Genomic DNA, 19,207 nt, shown 5'->3' with positions numbered 1-19,207 from the left:
AGGAATCATCATGCAAAGTTTGAAATATAGAGTACAATTCTAACAAGTTTAAATTAACGTAAAGATCTATCCTAAACGGACGGCCGACCAGTGTTATAGAAAAGCTTCGCTGTTAATAATATTTTTTTAAAATTAGTTTCAATATAATTTTAGCTTAAAGTTTGATAAACTGCTGGAGTATGACCCAAGAGGTTCTTCCCTGAAAAACTTGGATTTGCTGGAATGTCTCACATTAAAGAATTGTTCAGATATATTTGATCTTGAAAGATTAGAAGTTCTAGGTATTGTTTGTAGTCTTAGACAGGGATATAAAGGGATAAGACACTAGCAGATAAATTAATGTACATTTCCAATTTTCCCCTTGTGTAGAATAAAATTCGTGACTGAAACTTTTGACACTAAACTTCAAGAACCAACCATTTAAATTCAATAAAAAGTCCCCAAAGTTGTTAAGACAAGGAAAAATATTTTAAAACTTTGAGGACTAGTGAAATGACCGGTCCAATGTCCCTTCCCTCCCTGAGTTATAGAATAGCATTAGCTACCTATGCATCTAATAAATTGGGTTCTTAATTTTAACCAAATATTTTCAAGGTCTGGCGTTATCCTCTTTTTTTTCAATTTCAAAAATTTTTATCCATCCATCTATCTATATTTCAGTCTACCTATCCATCTATCTATCAATATATCTATCCATCTATCTATTTATAATTTTATCTACCTATCAATTTATCTATCTTTTTGTATGTATCTAGGAGATGTATACTTGAAGTACAGTGTTGGTTACTTCATGTTCTACGCGTATTCAAGTTATCAACGCCAAGAAGAGGAGACACGCAACTTTACTGAGGGGGACATGACTGCGTCCAGATCAAAGGTTGGAACATTGTTTGTAGAGTAGCTATGCTATGATTTAAAATGTCCGTACGTCCGTTTGTTTTTAATGGATTAACCTGGTAATTAAGTTGGATTCCCTTGATTAATGTATACATTTCTTTAATTTTACTATAGTCGTTCTGTAAGCAATTGCACTTTAGACTTCCACTTATTTGAATCTATTACTTATTCTGTACGTCTGTTTTTCCGCCTGTACTCTCTTAACGCTTTGCGAGAAAACTAGCCAAGTATCTTTTGGGATAATACAACATTTATGATATACAAAATTACCCCTTAAAATTGTTGTGCAAAATTTTGGACTATTTTACTTTGTATTGACCAATCATAAATCAACCTTGACCCCAAATGTTTTAAGCCAACAAATGTCACAGTGTGTTCAGAAACTTTAAGATTTCAGTTAAAAGAAAAATATTGCTGGAATCCAATCTTTTTACACAATACAAATTAGTGTACTTTATAAAAAGTATCGTTAACATTTTTTAGATTATTGGTAACAAAAATCTGCTAAGAATTGGGTTGGATAACCTGAAGCTGGGTACTGGGGCAGTCAATGCTGTTAAGATCAACACCCATACAACCTTTCTTTCACCGGGAGCTACCGCAAATAAAGGTAAATTTGGTGCTTTTCATTAAAGTGCCTATCGAACATTGACATTTTGAAATAAATTGAAAATAAGGAGGGGGAGGTTTCCCTATCCCTTACTCCTACATATACTTGCAGTGCTCTATCCCAGTAATGCTACCCAGTACACTGTTGCACGGCCAGATGAAAAAAGTTTATTTTAGTGTTAGGCAAAAATGACTTTGCAAGTGTCACTTGAGCTCAACCAAAGCTAATTTACAAGTTACTGTTGGTTCCTTACTAAAAGCTGTGTGAGTCTTGGATGTGTACAGAAGGGGGTGCATCAAACCGCCCCTTGACGTTCACCCCTCGACACCAAAGGTTTAAACCCTCTCACCGGTGTCCTGGATAGGAAACAGGTTTTTTTGACATACGTCTCACAAGACCTATATAGTCATGACCGGGAGACAATGACGGTTCAGTACATAACTTTCGTTAAATCACAGCTGATCATTTTTGTGGCTGTTTTTGAAAATTACTTTTATACCCAAATTTTCATAGTTTTTCCTTCAAAAATCACAATTTTCTCACATTTGCAGCTTAGTAACTTAAATTTACACAAGAAAAGTATAATAAATACAGCTGAACTAAGGACTGTGTTATCATTAATAACAAAATCTTTAAGAATCTTGAATAATCTAAGATTTGTAATCTAGAAATGAAATAAGAGTTATTTGAAGTAAATATTTGAATTGATGTCTAAACAACTCTTGTAATTAACTTTTTTTTAAATATTTCATGTCCCTGTTGCATGCCTCATGACACATTATATTTTTAAAACAAGTTTCCTTGAAATATTAACAAGTTATTCTGCTCAATATTGGTTCCTGGCTGATTTGATGTCTCAACATCAAAACAATATCTGCTTGGAGTATAACATATATATGCACAACCACAGTTGCCATGTTTAAAGTCCTATATTACCATATATACCAGGCTACAATTGAATATACAACCAGTCCTTGTTTCAAAAGAGCTTAGTAGAAGGTTAATATTTTTAACAAGTGGGATTATCACTTGTAAGTGTTTGACATGAACCTGGAATCCGTGTAAAGACCAGTCTATAGCTGGTCTTGATTGGGTCTCTGCCTTTTGTACACACTGCTTGTCTTTACCACTGATTAAATGTCATAGTTAGAACCATGGAAGGTTTTACATAGGTGAACCTACAGAATGATTATAGATACATATTGGATTCTAAGCTGGATGAATAATTGGCAAGATAGTGTATTCAAGATAGTGTAAGAGCAGCTAACTGACAGGAAAGCACTTGGCTCATAGCTTGAAGAAAATAATAGTAGCTTATTACTAGAGTGAATGTGAATGCTGGTTACATGATCATAACTGGATTTTATTCAAGTGTGATTTCCAATGGCGACCTTAAAATCCAATTTGAAAATAAACACAGGCAAGTTCTTTGTCCTAAGCAGATCAATACTACCCTTCCTAAAAGCTACCAGTAGTAAAGGGACCTAGGAAGGTGTTGAACAGGAAGACCAAAATGTAGGATTAGCAAAGCAAAAATAAAGGGCAGTTTGTCTATCAAGTGGTGTTAAAATTGGAATCATAGACCCACCTGACTTTCAATCAGCAGAGTAGGCGGAAACCATGGTGAATTTCTGAGTAATAGAGAATGAGAGAATATGAGCTCTTAGCTGAAGTAACTAAGGCAAGGGAGTCTTAAAGACCATGTAGCTAGATGCATGGCAGTCTTGGCTTTCATTCATGGAAAGATCTCTCATGACAGTAGTTGGTTCATAGGAAACCAAAGGAAGTAAAAAGTAAGAATACTTGAAAGTTTATTCTGAATATTGAGGTTATCCCCTTATATGGCAAAAGTCAAGCCACAAGTTCAATAGCAAACAAGTGCCACAAAGAAAGAGTCAAAAGTGTGTGAAATTGTTGATTAACAAACAAGGTCAGAATTCTAAACTGACTTCCATCAAGATTTATAGGCTGGGTGAAGCATGTCAGCCGGCTAGAATAGAGGTCTGGCTATACCAGGGTGGAGAGAGATACCCTGTTTAGTGGAATACTTGTTAAAGTTGAAGGACAGGGATGGTAACTTTAACGTCTTTAAACAAGAAGTTTAACATGTGGATTGATAGGAGATAATGTTTTAGTGAAAGAAATTTGAGGGCAATAACTTTATGTTGTGGAGTCAAAGGCAAAGTCAGATAGATTGAATCATGTTAAAGCCAGGTGAAAGCCTATGGAGGCTAAAAGCAGTTCTGACGTACAAATTTATTGTTGAACCTTAATTCAAAATAATTTACTCTTACTCAACTTATTCCATTGATTCTGAAAGATCTTGTTATAGGTGATAGCACAATCTTCAGTACAGCTGTTACTTATTATACTTTTCTTGCGTAAATTTAGGCTAACTAAGCAGCAAATGTGAGAAAATTGATATTTTTTTGGGAAAAACTATGAAATTTTGGATAAAAAAGTAATTTTCAAAAAAATCCACAAAAATGATCAGCTGTGATTTAACGAAAGTCATGTACTGAACCGTCATTGTCTCCTGGTCATGACTACATAGGTCTTGTAAGACGTATGTCAAAAAAAACCTGTTTTCTATCCAGGACACCGGTGCTCTCTGGCCCTCAACCATTATACAGCCAAGGGAGGTGTCAAGATAAAAAAGTCAAACCCCTCTTAAATTTAGATGGGTGGGGGTGGTCTTTTCTTCCCTTATCCAAATTTTCATACAAACTAAATTCCTTAAAATTTTCGTATTTTAATTTAAGATAAATGGTTGATTGAAATGGATAAGAAGTTTCCAGAACTCATAGAAGATAAAAAGTAAGTTTTCTAATGATAAAAAATTTACCTGTATCCAACTTTTTTATTCTTTAACACTACCTAGTTGTTTATACCAATTAATACAAACCCACTGAAAAAGAAAAAAGTTTTTTGGTCAAAAATTGAAAACTTTTTTAAAACTTAAGGGGCCAAAAGTTGACTATTAATATCTTCTAATTACAATTCATCAAATACACTTCTTTGGTCTAAAGTACAATAAAATAAACATTTTCTTGTTAATTTGTGATGACTGCTTTTGCTTCAGCTACGCGAGTCTTAAACATAAATTTAATTTTAGGAAAAGAAATACTCTGTCCGTTGGTGCTATGCTAAAGAGATTGAATGATAAGGTGAATAAACAGTTATTAGTTATTCCAGTTTGGCTCCGAGTTAGATTCTTTTTCACGAATTAAAACCGGCTCTGTGTCTTTCTGAAAAATAATGTATTACAGACAAATTCCTACTAATAGTAAAATTTAAAAATAAAAAATTGAACCCTGGATGTTAGCACGTGCCATAGGTCTCTTTGGGGCCAAAAAAACATAGAATGCGATAAATGTCAATTTATTATGTAGTAGAAAAATTAACAACTTGAATAAATTTGCCCTTAACATATTTTCTGACTTCATTGTAGAGATTGGTGTCTTTTTATGGGCCAAGGCATTCCTTTTACTCATGCCATCATTATAATTGAATATTAAACATTATAACACATTATAATAGTACATGATTTCAAGATTTTGAAGTAGTCCGATATCCTTTTGTGTTATTTAGGATTTGGATAAACCTACGAATGAAGTTTTAGAGCTGGCCAAAGACCGGTTTCTTAACAACGCTGAGGGGGTACAGGGAGTTTGGACCAGGTATGCGTTTTAATTTTAACTATTTATATAATATGCAACGCTATGTAACAAAAAAGAATTTTCTCATTGAAGTTAAAGCTTCTCTATAACTCAATCTATCCATCCGTTCGTCGGTCCTTGCAATAGTCGCACTCTAGGAGAATCAAATTTAATTGTAGAATTCCTTTTAGACCTTGAAGTTTATAAAAGAAAATATAGGAATTGGTTATTGCATGTTGGACAAAAAGAAAAAAACTACCCCCTCCTTCTTTTTTGTTTTATTTCAATAAGAAGGGGGAGATGTGGAGCTTCGTTTCTTATGAAATATAGTTTTATTTATATGCTTGATTGTTTTAGGAGTTACCGTAATATCAGCGACAAATCTTTGTCCGACTCTATAGAGGCAATAATAGGAGCATTTCTACTTTTCTGTGGACAGAAAAACTGTTTAAAGGTATTCATTTTGATCAGAAGGGCTCGATAATCTACAACAAAGCCTGCGATTAAAAAAAAAATGACAGCTGAAGCAGTGTAACAGTCTGTAGCTAAGATGCTTCATTTTGGTTTAATTGAGATGTGTAATTGTATAATGTACAGCCTAGGGATGGGAATCCGTCGAATTTTTGGGCCGGATTCGGATTCCGGATTCTGAAGGAATCCGTCAAAAAAAGTGACGGATTCTTGCGGATTCCGGATTCTTATTTTTGGCGGATTCCGGATTCGGATTCCGGATTCTAGCAGTATTTTAAAAGGCCGTCCGTCACAGAGGGATAGCTTTTTTCGTTAATTTATCACTATGTTACTTGGTTGAAGCCTTTGACGTATGAGGGGATGTACAGACAGACTGGAATACGAGTATAGAGTAGCTCCGATACAATTTAATAATCAATAATCTAACAAAGTATTTCTAAAAAATACACATTTATTAAACAATTAAAACTGGTTAGAAATAGGCAGATTAATGGGATTATTATTATAGGATAGATTTAATATGATATCAATTAAAGGCTTGGACGTCCTGTTTCTTAGTTAGGTAAGAAACGACGTACTTGAACACGTGGGAAATATAGATACCGCCAGCCTAGACATATAGGCTTGTATCTAACCGAATGCAGACGGGAGGAAGCGTATTCACTCTTTGGCCTGCAACAATCAACTAGCCCTCAACACAGCAGGATGGAGTATGGTGGCGGTTACAAGTGGAGGTCTGACTCAGCCAGAGAAGTATAGGAATGTGAACAGGGATAGGGATACATAAACTTGGGTGTTGATTACCACACTTGCCCCCTCTGAGGGAATATGAAATATTCCCTCACAGTTGACCTGCACGCCGGCTTCTGCGGGTTGATGTGGTACTCGCAGGTTCTTCGATTGCGGCCATAGCCCTCTCTACGATATCCACAGGATTGGGTTCAGCGGGAGTAGGATTTTCTGGAGCTGCTGGAGGCTCTGGAGCAACAGCATTCTGGAGGGCTAACATGCCCTCACAGGGAGCCGTGGCTACTGGATCTTCAGAGGCAGCGCCAGCCTGCGGATTAACAGGCAGATCAATTCCAGATGGAAAGAGCTCACTGATTTGAGCATCGAGCTCTGTGTCACTGTTTTCCTCTGCAGGATCCAGGACCTCTGGATTGCCTTCTCTATCGGTGGGCCTGTACTCATCAGAGCACTCAGAACCGCCATAATGGGAGATCAGCTCAACTCCATCATCATCTGGCCGGGGTACGTCCCCAGCGGGAAGAGATGCCTCTATGGTTGCCACATTCTGCCCAGGTACATTCATTACATTACAACGAGTATTAATATATTTAATTACCCTGTCAGAGTTTTGGTCCAACAGTCGACTAGTGGCCTCAATAACCGTGGTCATTCGTGATTTTAACTCAACGGTCGAGTCCTCAGAGACGGTGCGAATTTTGTCGCGCAAAGTTTTGCGGTTCCGCAGTAATTCTGCGGAAATTTCAATAAGGCGCTTGCCATGTTGTATATATGCTTTCTCAACAAATGAAGCATTGCTAGCAATTTTAGTTTCCAGACTTCTCTGGAAGGGGAGAAGAGCTTCCTCCATTGCTTCTTTTACAGTGGAGGATAGGACTTTTTTCCATTCCTCAGCGGTCACCCAAAAAGCCTTAGGCTCACTTTTGCTTTCTGCTAATGTCTCTTTCTTTTTAGGGGGTAATGGAGGCGGTTGAATTTCCACCTTAGCCTTTTTGGCTACTGGGCCGCCGCTGCCTGTTGGTGTTGGCGGACGTTTTTCTACCGCTTTTGGGGCAGATTTTACGGCGACTACCTCCAATTCAGGTGAGGCACTACGTTTTGGTGGCGATTCCACCCGATTTTTTTGCGGTTCCCCTCCCCTATTTTGTTCCATTAGAGGCCTGGTTCTAGGCCTGGCTTTATCTGAATATTCGTTGGCTTCTAAGTTTTTAGCCTGCCGCAATTTTTCTTGCAAGTCTAGGAGTTCCTTTGGAACATCTTTTCTCGCGGTGCGGTAAACGTGGATTGATTTTGAGACACATTGCAGTTCACTGAGGTTTTCAGGGTTGCGCGGCGGTTTTACACGCGGCTGATACCTGTTTTCATCAGGTTCATAGTAGGCTTCCTCAGGGCCGCCCTGGGGATAGCCATGATTGCTGTCATAGTAATAGTCCTCTTCATTGTAAAAGGGTGCCTCTTCATATTCTCGACGGTATGAAGAGTGACCGGCCCCATGGGAGTGGTGAAAACCCCTTGAAAAATTCCGCCTGGGATATCCTAAAACAAAAATAATAAACTTAAAATTAAGGGTCATTAATTCCTTATACCGAGTAAGGAAATATTTTTACAAAGACGACCTTTAGGGACGACAATTTTATAGGTATATATGCTTGATACAGGTCGTCCGTTTTTGAGGGGATTAGTTTTCCCCATTATTTATAAAATCCCGCAATTCGTGTGTTTCACTCGTACCTCCTTCTTTGTACGCGTGAATTTTGGTGCAGGCTAATATGTAAATGATAAAAGCGACGCATAATAACGACCCTATTCCTGTAAGGATGGCTGCTACTACAAGTACTATATGATACCAAGTACTGGATAGAAAATCAACCACCTTATGATACGTTTGAATAAACCAGGAGTCAGTTATTTTTACTTCAAAATTATTGGAGTCTGCGGCAAGTTGGCTGAGGTATAATTCCTCGGCACTTTCTGAGAAATTAGTTTTTTCTAGGCTTTGCCAAGAATGATATAGAAATAAGCTAATCGGTTTATCCATAAGATATTGATTTACATTTAGTATTTGCATACCCTGCCCTTGATTACCAAGGAATTTTCCTTGGTACAAATGTAAGAAAATTGGATTTTCGGCACATTTAGTCGGGGTTAAATGGGTGGTATTAACCAATCTGCGTGAAAATGGTGATATTCCCATAGTCTTATTATTGATTGAAACCGAAAAATGATCCACAAAACAGGGTAAATTTTCTCCCAAAGAAACATTAATTTTAAGACTATCGCACTGTATTACTAAATCCAGCTCACCGAGCGCCCTAACTAGTTTTTTACGATGAGTCTGAATACTGCTTTTAGACAGAAAATGGTTCTGTAAACAGCGAGTTTCGGGGACAATTAATTTGTTATATTGTTGGTAGGAATAGAAAATCTCTAGTGGTAACATGTCATCTTTTTCTTTAGCGTTTAAGAGTGGGAAATATGGTTTTATAGAATTTGTGAACCATACCATTAAGTTATCAATATTAGTTTTGTAATAAAATAATTCGGGAATTAGACTTTCAAAATGTTTTTTATCTTTAAGTTCTAGTGCTAGAGTAATTTGGGGATCGATCACTAGATATTTTTGGGCACCCTGTTCTCCTTCAAATGTAAACAATGAAATATTAAAGATGTCTACCGTTCGCCAAGGAGAAGTGAATTTTTGTGCGCTATCAGTTTTATCATCTGAGATAATTCTATCGTAGCCTATTCTCAGATTGTGATCTAAACAATTGTTTCCCACCCAGTGACTGCCCAGGTAACAGCCCGCTTTTGTTTGTAATAATTCAACAGGCTCAGCCTGGACCCCTATTTGTTTTTCCTCAAATGTCCCAGGGATAAAAATGCCGTTAATGTTTACGCCGTTCCCCTCGCAGGCGGGGTCGATGCCGTTAAGGATGTTGTTGGGGTAAGTAAGTGTCCCGTTTACCAGGAAACGCGTGTATGACATCTGGTGTTCATATACTGAGACTGATTTCCCTTCAAAGTTAAATATTTTAGTTTTGGACATGGTGTAACAGTCTTCATAAGTTACGAGGTTCGGTATCTCTACAAGTGCTGGAGCAGCGAGATGTATGTGGCTATATCTGCCACAATACCAGTAATGAGTACTGGTTCGGAGGTGGCAACGAATTCCAGGTATAATTTTTCTTTCAACCTTTTGCAGCAGGTGAAATTGTTTTTGTTCAATATTAGTAATATTAAGAAACGCAGCGCATTCAGAGATTTTCAAACGCGGATTACAAAAGTGGTCAAAGCTAATTTTCTTGCCCAGTCTTTACTTTCGAATCGGTCATCGGATCTTAGACCTGCATAAATGCTTTGATTATGCCTTTCGCATGGGTTACTATTAGGGTTTCTTGGGGGAATAAGTTTAGTTTCGATGCCTAGTTCTTCCATAACTTTTTTGAAAACTTCCCCAGTAAAATTTGTACCCCTGTCACTTCTCAATGACCGAAATAAGCCGTAGATGGGTACCACCTGTTCAAGGATGACCTTCACCGTGCTTTCCACGGTGGCGTCCTTGATGGGGTGAGCGATAATGTACCTAGAGAATAGGTCAACCAGGATAAATATGTAACGGACATGTTGTCCTTGAAAATAGTTAGGGGTTAAAGGACCGATAAGGTCTACGGACACCTGGCCAAAAATCTCGTGACTAATGGCTGAATGGGTGATAGGTTGCTTGTGTTTAGGTACCTGCCCTATTTTTCTTAGGCAGGTAATACAATTTTTGATGCGTGATTCGACAAACTTATTAATTCCTATAAGGAAGAATCTTTCATTTATCTTGCGTGTTGTTTCGTTAACCCCCTTGTGACCTATACTATTATTATGTGCCAATTCAAAAACTTTATTATATAATCCAATGGGTACGACGGGTCTTTCAATGAATGTTCCATTGCTAAGAGGTTGTCTAAATATTAGAAGTCCTTCCATAACGTATAAATGTTCTATTAATTTGAAAAGGACCTCTTTCCGGCCGGTTAATTCAGCTTTTTCAAAGCTCGACAACTTCTTTTTTTTCGAATATCCACCTACGAATTTCAGATAATACTTGATCTTTTTGTGTTTCAGATTGCCAAACATTGTTCACACCGACTTCCGAAGCCGAATGTAACTCAAAAATCTGGTCTTGGTATGGGCAATCCTGTTCATAAGGATCCAAGGTAAATGAGCTAGTACATTTTTCACAATCGGTTTCCTTATGTTCTTTGCATAAAAATTGCCCTCTAGATAGATTGTCGGCATTGCAATGGTCCCTACCCTTTCGATGAATTACTGTAAAGTCAAAACTTTGGATGAAGAAAATCCATCTCAAAGTTACACCATTTATTGTTCCTTTTTGCCATTTTTTGTAATGAACTAAGGAAATCGAATCTGTACGCACAATAAAGTTTCTAAATCTTAAATAATGAAGAAAGGTTTTAAGAACAAATACTAGACATGCTAATTCGCCTTTATAACTTGGATAATTTTTCTCTGCCCCGTTACATTTTTTGGAACATATTCCAATAATTCTTTCTTCCCCCCCCTGGTTTTGGCTGAGAATTCCAGCGAAATAACTCGTAGAAAAATCTACGTCTACTATAAAGGGGTTAGGATTATCCCACTGGGGATAGCCTTTACTTATAGAATTTGAGAACATATTTATGAAATTTTCCCAATCTTTTGATAGGGAATTGGTCCATTCGATAATTTTATCGTTTCTGTGTTCGTCTAGGGTACAAGAATTTTTTGCATAGGATGGGAAATAGGCCCTATAATAATTGGAGAAGCCCAGGAAACGCTGGAGTTCCTTGCCTGTCCTGGGCCTGCTCCAATTTTTAATTTGTTCTAAATATTCGGGGTTCATTTTAAGTCCTTGGGAACTGACTATATGACCTAAATATGTACATTCGGATGTGAAGAATTTACATTTGGCTAGATTTAACTTAAGTTTTGCTATTTTTAGGACTCCGAAGAGTTTTCTGAGATGTTTCAGATGTTCCTCAACATTCTTTGAGAATATAATAAGATCATCAAGGTAAGATATTATAAATTCATATAAGCCAGGGATAAGGGTTAGGACTTTGTCCATCAAGTGGCAGAAAACACTTGGCGCGTTACACAGTCCAAACGGCAGTTTCTTGAAAAGATACTGTCTGTTAAGGGCTGTGAACGCGGTCAAGTGTTTACTTTCCTTCGAAATGGCTAGCGCATGGAATGCGCTAGTCAAGTCGAGGGTGGTAAATACATTGCCAGTGCCTAATTTTTCTAAATTACTAGAAATCAGGGGAAGGGGCCAATTAATTTTTCGTGTTACACTATTAAGCGCACGAAAATCGATAACGAACCTAAGCTTGCCTTCCCCCCCAGCCGTCGGTTTTTTCTTTACCGCAAAGATTGGGGAGGACCACTCGCTGTAGCCCTCCTCAATGACGCCCCCCCTTAGCCAATTTTCAATTTGTTCTTTTAATTTGGCTTCGTATAATGGGTTTAACTGAATGTTTCTAGCCTTAATAGGTTTAGCCCCGGGGATCAAGTCTATTTTATACTGTAAGAGATCACAGTTACCGATATCGGCATCGTCAGCCGAAAATATATCAAAATGATCAAGGCATAATTTTACTACCTTTTCCTTCATCCCTGGGTTATTTTTGATAAGATCACTATTTTCTAAATCTAATTTTTCTTTAATGAATTTAATTCTTTTAAGAAGTGTAGTTCCTGATAATTTATTTATTTGATTAATACTTTTATTGCAGGAATTTGGGGAATCTGATTCGAATTCAAAGCAATATCCAACTTTAACGTTATCCAATAAGGTAATATTTTTTCCTGCTAAATTAACAAAATTTACCCAACATTCTCCCTTCTCATTTACATTATAAATACCCTCCATAAGCATTAAGCCGTTATGGCTTGTCATTTTAGAATTATTTGGGGATATATACAGCTTCCTATTTTTCTGATGAATAGGAATTGTTATCACCGTTGTATTCCCCCCCGGCAAGAATGTTGTTTTCTTTGCTAATTTTACGCATGTTTTATTTTGTTTTAATGTCCCGGTACCCCCCTGGTTACTCCAATTTATTCCCGGGATAAGGGAGTTTTGTTCCGTATGAACATTATTTGTAGGAATTAAGGGTATATTTTTACTTTCTTCAACTATATTAATTGTTGAATTTTCTATGGGGATTTGCTCGCCAGTGGGGAGCTCGAAGGAGAACTTATCTAATAATAAATTAATTCGATTAACTTTGAGAAATTCATATCCTAGATTTATAATTTTAGACGTCATTTCAGGGATGTAAAACGTTTCTTCGAATATTTTATCTGACCCATCAAAGCTGAATTTTAAACTTACATGTCCTATGATATTTACTGGTTTTAAATCTACAGACAAAGCGCTAAGATTGGCGGGGGTGAATGTGATTTTGTTATCATCTAAGATTTCTTTAGAAATAAGGGACCTAAAGTTGTTTCCTGTATCCACTAAAGCGTGTTGCAGGAATTCCCCCCCCACGGGATTAAGAACTTTTAGTTTTGCACAGATAGGCATTATAAAATAAATTATATTTTTAGTCGAAGCCTAAGATGCATATTTTCCAAGATCCCCACCTCAGCGGTTAGACGATGGTAATCCTCACACAGAGACTTCCTGTGTTCCAGGTATAGTTGTCTGTCGAAATTTTTTAAATAATGAAATGTTTTAACAATATGGTTAATTGTTAAAATAATTTTGTATAGCTTTCTGGGTTTCATTAAGTTTTTTATCAAGCGCTTTTCAGCTCCAGAAATGTCTCAATAAGCATGAGAATGTTAATAGTTCTAAAGAAACTACTTAATTTTTATACGGGTCCTTATTTATATACTTGGATATATGATAGAAACCTATCGGAATAAAACTGAACTAAAAAGTTTTAAAAGATTGAAGGGCTACAAAGTAGCTTAAAAATAAGTGTTCAGCTTGCAACTAACAAGACATTAAAAACAGACTGACTTATTTTTTGACTTACATCTGTATTTATACAAAATATAGTGTCATTAGTCAGTATCTGATTCACGATACAAATAATTTAAGGTTAGCGCTAAATTATAGCTCAAAAATTATTAGATATGGTTAATATAATAAAGAGGGTCAATGATGACTGGTTTATTATTCTGATATTGTTAGTATTTATACTTAATTTTTCCACCTATGGGGTAGGACAAGCTTATATATATTTACTAGGGTATAATTAATGCTGAAATCAGCTTAAAAAAATAGGATGTGGTTTGTAGTAACTGCTTTGATAGTAACTGGCCTCGATTAATAATGTGCATTCACTTTTATATAGACTTTTTTATTCCACTGGTAATCCTAGCGGAAGCTAATAGAACTAACTTTATTTCATTCTGCTAGTAATCCTAGCGGAAAATAATTTAATCAAAATGTTTTAAGATTTTATTAATCACATCTCAAGTGATTAAGGATTTTAATTTTTAAATGCTGCTTGGTTGCAGCTCAAAAATGAGTAAATGATAACAACAAAGAACTGAAGGACAACTGAATTAGATTTGAAAATTTGCTTGTATTTATACAGATTTTCCATAGACCCCCCCCTACTTAATCTTATCATTCTAAAATAGAATTTATTTGCTTGTATTTATACAGATTTTCCATAGACCCCCCCCTACTTAATCTTATCATTTACTTATACGGACCGCGGTAGCATTCTAGGCGACATCTTTCGGATACATAATAAATTAAATATAGTTCTATTATTGTCACTGTACAAAATGCAATAATATTTATCCATATGGATAAGTTATTATACATAATTGCTGAAATATTTCAGCTACAAAAATCAGAGGCTAAGAGTGAGCAACTCTCAGATAAAATTGATACTGAGGGTTCAACTCAAGAATCATTGTTTATATACAGATAATGCGCTTAAGTTCCCCTAGCGGTTAAAAATTGAACTAGAATGTTTTAGATTCTAATATATATACATTCAAAATATACGATATTTACATTTTAGATAGGTCATGCGATATTAAAAATAAATACTACTAAATAGAAAATAGGTATTCACTTATTAGCTTCTTGATAAAGACTATTAGATTTTTAAAAATGGAAATATTAAGTGCATGTGAAATGCTCCTCAGGTTACTTCCCTTTTTCCCCCAATTTCCTGTATCAGCTACATTTGGATAGGGAAAGGAGGGGGGAGGAGTTTATTTTGTGTTGCTTAGTCAGACTTAATAACAATAATTTGTTTTATTTTTTCGCGCCAAAGCATTGCTTGGCAAAGGATATTTGATATTAAGGAATTTGCAAGCTTAGCTTGGCATGGGATATTTTGTTTATCTTTCATATCAAAATATGAAACTCATTCAGCAAATTTTTATTTTCTGGGATAGGGACAATTAATATCGCATAAATCCACTTTTACATTTAGTGGACGTGATTTTTAACAATCGCTTGTACATATTTATCTATTTCAGATTCTTCGCTGGCTTCCTGATCCATTTGGTTGATAGTTTTACGCGCATACTGCTCAGGTATTTTATTACTATTACTTGGAGCTTTTCTAGGCGTGAATTTACTCCGTGTTTTACCAAAGCGGGACTCAGGATTTGGGGGCTCCCCAGCTTTCTTTTTGTTGCAATTCTGCACTACATGGCCAGGGATATTACAATGCCAGCATTTAATATTTTTACTCCTCCCATTAAAGGCTCCTATAACGCCCTCGATTTGATCCCAAGCAATAGGATCATCCTCATGGTCTACCCAAGAAGGAACCTCGTCAGGTTCTTCGGTTAAGTTTTCTTTATACATTGCCGTGTTAGTGGGGATATTATCTTCGATAATACTGATTATGGGTTGTTTTTTCGTTTCCGCAGAATTTTTAGGTAGGAACATTTCCATGGCTTGAGAATAGCAAGCCGAAAGGTTTTCCTTGCTAATATGGCCAGACCCATCCCAGTTAACGTATCTCTGTCCGAGATTAATAAGTTTATTTAAGTAAGCGTTGTAATCGTCCAAAAATTGCATACTCTCAACATAATTGGCCATGTCTATGGCAAGGTTGGTATACAGCAGATTTTTGCTAACGTTAAGATAGAATTCTTTCCACTTCTTTTTAGGTATGAGGCCAGGATTCATGAGTTTGAACACCCTAAGTTTGTTTTCAAAATAGGTGTCAAGGGGTTGATTAGTCTCCTGTTTTAGGTTGTAGAAGTACTGAGAGGCTACTTCTGGATCCGAGAAAGGAGTGACCAGCCTCCTAATCATCAGGTAATAACTTAAAGCAGATAAGGCCTGATTTCTTTCAGGCGTAATTAAGTCTCCTAATCGTTCCCCTCTAGAGTCATAAATTCGCTGGTATAAAATATCCTTAAAAAGAATTGGGTCACAGATTCTGTATGTCTTTGCAACCCTCCACATATTAGAAAAGAAGTTATCAAAGTCAGCCCTACCGTCCCACCTAGGGGCATCCCTCGCAAAATCGGAATCCCATTTTTGTCCCTTAATAAAGCATTCTTTAATAAAGTCATCGTCGGCGGCGCTAGTTGTTGCCGTTGCGGCTGTGCCTGTGTTTGGCGTATTTCTTGTAGAGGGTCTTGTTGCTACATTGGGTGCAGACCTTGTAGGTCTACGGAGGGGTTCTAACGACTTAATCCTATCAGGGATAAAGGGAATCCTTTCTAGCAAGGTTTTTTCATATTCAGTTAGAGAAGTTTCTCTTACATTCATCCAATTGTCATTATCCGCCGGACCTATAAAGCCTACAATTGAATAGGCCATACAACCTGGGGCTGTCATCCTATCCTTGGCGACCCATTCAACCACGTTTATCTTTTGCTGGACCGATATCCGGTCATAAAAAGTGGCATTAATTGAATCATCACCTATGGTGTTAAAATGAGTCATGTTAAGACTTTCGTTTAACGTTTTTTCCGCAAACAATGGGCCAAGATTTCCGTCCGCTGGGAGTTTTGATACTCTGCGTTTTAGATCCAAAATGTCGGTGTCGGCTAATAATCTGCGATGTGATTCTGTGTCCTTAAACCCTGCCCATTTTGTTTCTAATTCGAGCTGCATAATCTCGGATTCTTGTTTTATTAAATCTCTATAATGTGACGAATATTCGTTTAACTTATCATTTAACGCTTCCGATATGAGATCTTTGATTTTTTCAGGGGAAAGCGGGTCAGCCTGCTGCTGCTGTTGCTGCTGCGAGGTACCAGAGACGGCCGGAGCCGGCGGAGGCGGCGGTTTGGTTTTATCAGTTTCACCTTTCTTATCGGTCATGGTGCTGGAGTGTAGTGTTCGTTAACACTGATTTGTCTACCACGAAACTTTTTAAGAACTTGGGAATATCCCTTTCTTCCTGTTTTAAGGAGAAAATATGGAAATGTGTGAAATTAAATACTAGTGTGAAAATAAAAGGCGGGTTCCTTTTTATCTTTATTTGGCAGTTTGCCACGAAATAATTATTATAAATATTCTGTAACAAATTGTTACTGTAAGCCGTTTCCGTGAATAAACTTAGTTATCAGGAAAATATTAATTTCACTTTGCAATCGAAGCTACTTTACAATTTAATTTTGTCTGTACGCTAATTATCTAAACCTTCCCCCCTCAAAAAATGAGTGGTAGACAAGACTGCGCCAAAATGACGTATGAGGGGATGTACAGACAGACTGGAATACGAGTATAGAGTAGCTCCGATACAATTTAATAATCAATAATCTAACAAAGTATTTCTAAAAAATACACATTTATTAAACAATTAAAACTGGTTAGAAATAGGCAGATTAATGGGATTATTATTATAGGATAGATTTAATATGATATCAATTAAAGGCTTGGACGTCCTGTTTCTTAGTTAGGTAAGAAACGACGTACTTGAACACGTGGGAAATATAGATACCGCCAGCCTAGACATATAGGCTTGTATCTAACCGAATGCAGACGGGAGGAAGCGTATTCACTCTTTGGCCTGCAACAATCAACTAGCCCTCAACACAGCAGGATGGAGTATGGTGGCGGTTACAAGTGGAGGTCTGACTCAGCCAGAGAAGTATAGGAATGTGAACAGGGATAGGGATACATAAACTTGGGTGTTGATTACCACACCTTTATTTGTTTAAAGTGTTGACTTCCAGCATAACAAACATTTACATCACATTAGTAATTATTAAAATTTGTTATGTAGAAAATTTTTTTTTGATCTTTGCCTTCAAACAGAGGGAGTTGTAAGGAAAAGACGGTAATTTTAGCCTACCAATTTAGAATCCGGAATCCGCTATAAAAAACGGATTCCGGATCCGGATTCGGATTCCAAAATTGGCCGAAAATTGGGCGGATTCCGGATTCCGGATTCGGATTCCGGATCCGGATTCCCATCACTAGTACAGCCGCAACTGTCTTGGAATGGATTTGTTGATGAATTTTTAAAAGTCTACAACAAATTTGCGTTACATAAAGCAACTAAAATTTTATAATAAATTTGATATGAAAATATGTTTATATTACCTGTTAAAATAACTTAAACGTTTATTATATCATATGTATATTCGATGAAATCTTATTTTGTTTGGATAGGTAATGGCGAAGATGGGGATAAATTGTTTTTGTCCGGGAAGCTCCCCAGATGATTTCAAGACAGCCATTGACAATCTTAGGAATAGAAAACTATAAGATTTTAATTGTGTTGGGTCAAAAGACCTAAAGGGAACTATGCACGAAACAAATCATTTGATGATATTACGCCAAAACATGCTCATCATTTAAAGAAAAAATTCATATAAAACCATACTGAAACTTTTTTTGTCAACATAACTGGGTATATTAAACATAAACCTAGCTTGTATATTCACCAAAATAAAACTCAGGTTCTCTGATAAAAGGTGCTTAAAATCACTTGCTCTTATTCGTTCACAACAGTCCCCTTTATTACAGCCATAAGGAAAAAGGATAAGAGGATGAATACTCACCCCTTTTTCATGGTAAAATACTACTTCCCCATCCCTAAATTTAGAAGCAGACGAAAATCAAAAACCGCCCAGGGCTTTTTGTAAGTCAATCATAAATAATAATGTGAATAAAAAGAAAAGCGATATTTAGCAAACAGCCGTGGGCGGTCAGAATCAGCTGAATGTTCATTATGAAAAAAATTTCCCCCTTTTTAGAAATAGAAGGATTCCTATTTCATGAACAAATTTTTTTAAATAAAAATGAAATTCTATGTAATTTTTAATTAAAACATTAAAACGAAAATATCTAATCCATAAGGAAAAAGGATAAGAGGATGAATACTCACCCCTTTTTCATGGTAAAATACTACTTCCCCATCCCTAAATTTAGAAGCAGACGAAAATCAAAAGCCGCCTAGGGCTTTTTGTAAGTCAATCATAAATAATAATGTGAATAAAAAGAAAAGCGATATTTAGCAAACAGCCCTGGGCGGTCAGAATCAGCTGAATGTTCATTATGAAAAAAATTTCCCTCTTTTTAGAAATAGAAGGATTTATCTTTCATGAACAAATTTTTTTAAATAAAAATAAAATTCTATGTAATTTTTAATTAAAACATTAAAACGAAAATATCTAATCTAATATTCTTGCCCTAAATATGGAAATAGTAAAAAGTAAAAAAATATTTTTTTTTATAATTTTTAATCCTCCCATTTGAAAAGTAGTGGAATAGCAATAAATTTTAGCGCGGCAACAGCGCTGAGTAGGCCTCTAGGCCCACTGCCTATTTTCGTCTTCTAGTTGCTTCGATTCCTCTCTTTTATTTTTTTCTCTATGA

At 36.3% G+C, this 19,207-nt stretch overlaps 1 protein-coding gene and 1 long non-coding RNA gene across 3 annotated transcripts in view; both read left to right on the top strand.

Annotated features, from left to right (window-relative positions):
- LOC145326717 (endoribonuclease Dicer-like) overlaps nt 1-18,137 on the top strand; it is a 39,303-nt gene extending 21,166 nt beyond the window's left edge. For both annotated transcript variants that reach the window (XM_080170094.1, XM_080170093.1), the window contains exons 26-33: nt 154-281; nt 756-877; nt 1,381-1,507; nt 4,270-4,324; nt 4,623-4,674; nt 5,099-5,187; nt 5,524-5,620; nt 17,999-18,137. In XM_080170094.1, coding sequence (XP_080026220.1) covers nt 154-281; nt 756-877; nt 1,381-1,507; nt 4,270-4,324; nt 4,623-4,674; nt 5,099-5,187; nt 5,524-5,620; nt 17,999-18,094 — 766 coding nt within the window. In that variant the 3' untranslated portion in view covers nt 18,095-18,137. The remainder of the gene's footprint in view (nt 1-153; nt 282-755; nt 878-1,380; nt 1,508-4,269; nt 4,325-4,622; nt 4,675-5,098; nt 5,188-5,523; nt 5,621-17,998) is intronic.
- On the top strand, nt 9,836-13,854 carry LOC145326723 (uncharacterized). The gene is made up of 4 exons (XR_013881942.1): nt 9,836-10,589; nt 11,375-11,446; nt 12,168-12,227; nt 12,988-13,854. It is a non-coding gene; the product is annotated as an uncharacterized LOC145326723 (long non-coding RNA).
- Nucleotides 18,138-19,207: the final 1,070 nt, after the last annotated feature.

This window comes from Acartia tonsa, chromosome 8, assembly GCF_053477335.1.
Source record: "Acartia tonsa isolate MP-2025a chromosome 8, ASM5347733v1, whole genome shotgun sequence".
Classification (NCBI taxonomy): Eukaryota; Metazoa; Arthropoda; class Copepoda; order Calanoida; family Acartiidae; genus Acartia; species Acartia tonsa.
This window is presented reverse-complemented; position numbering and strand designations above follow the sequence as displayed.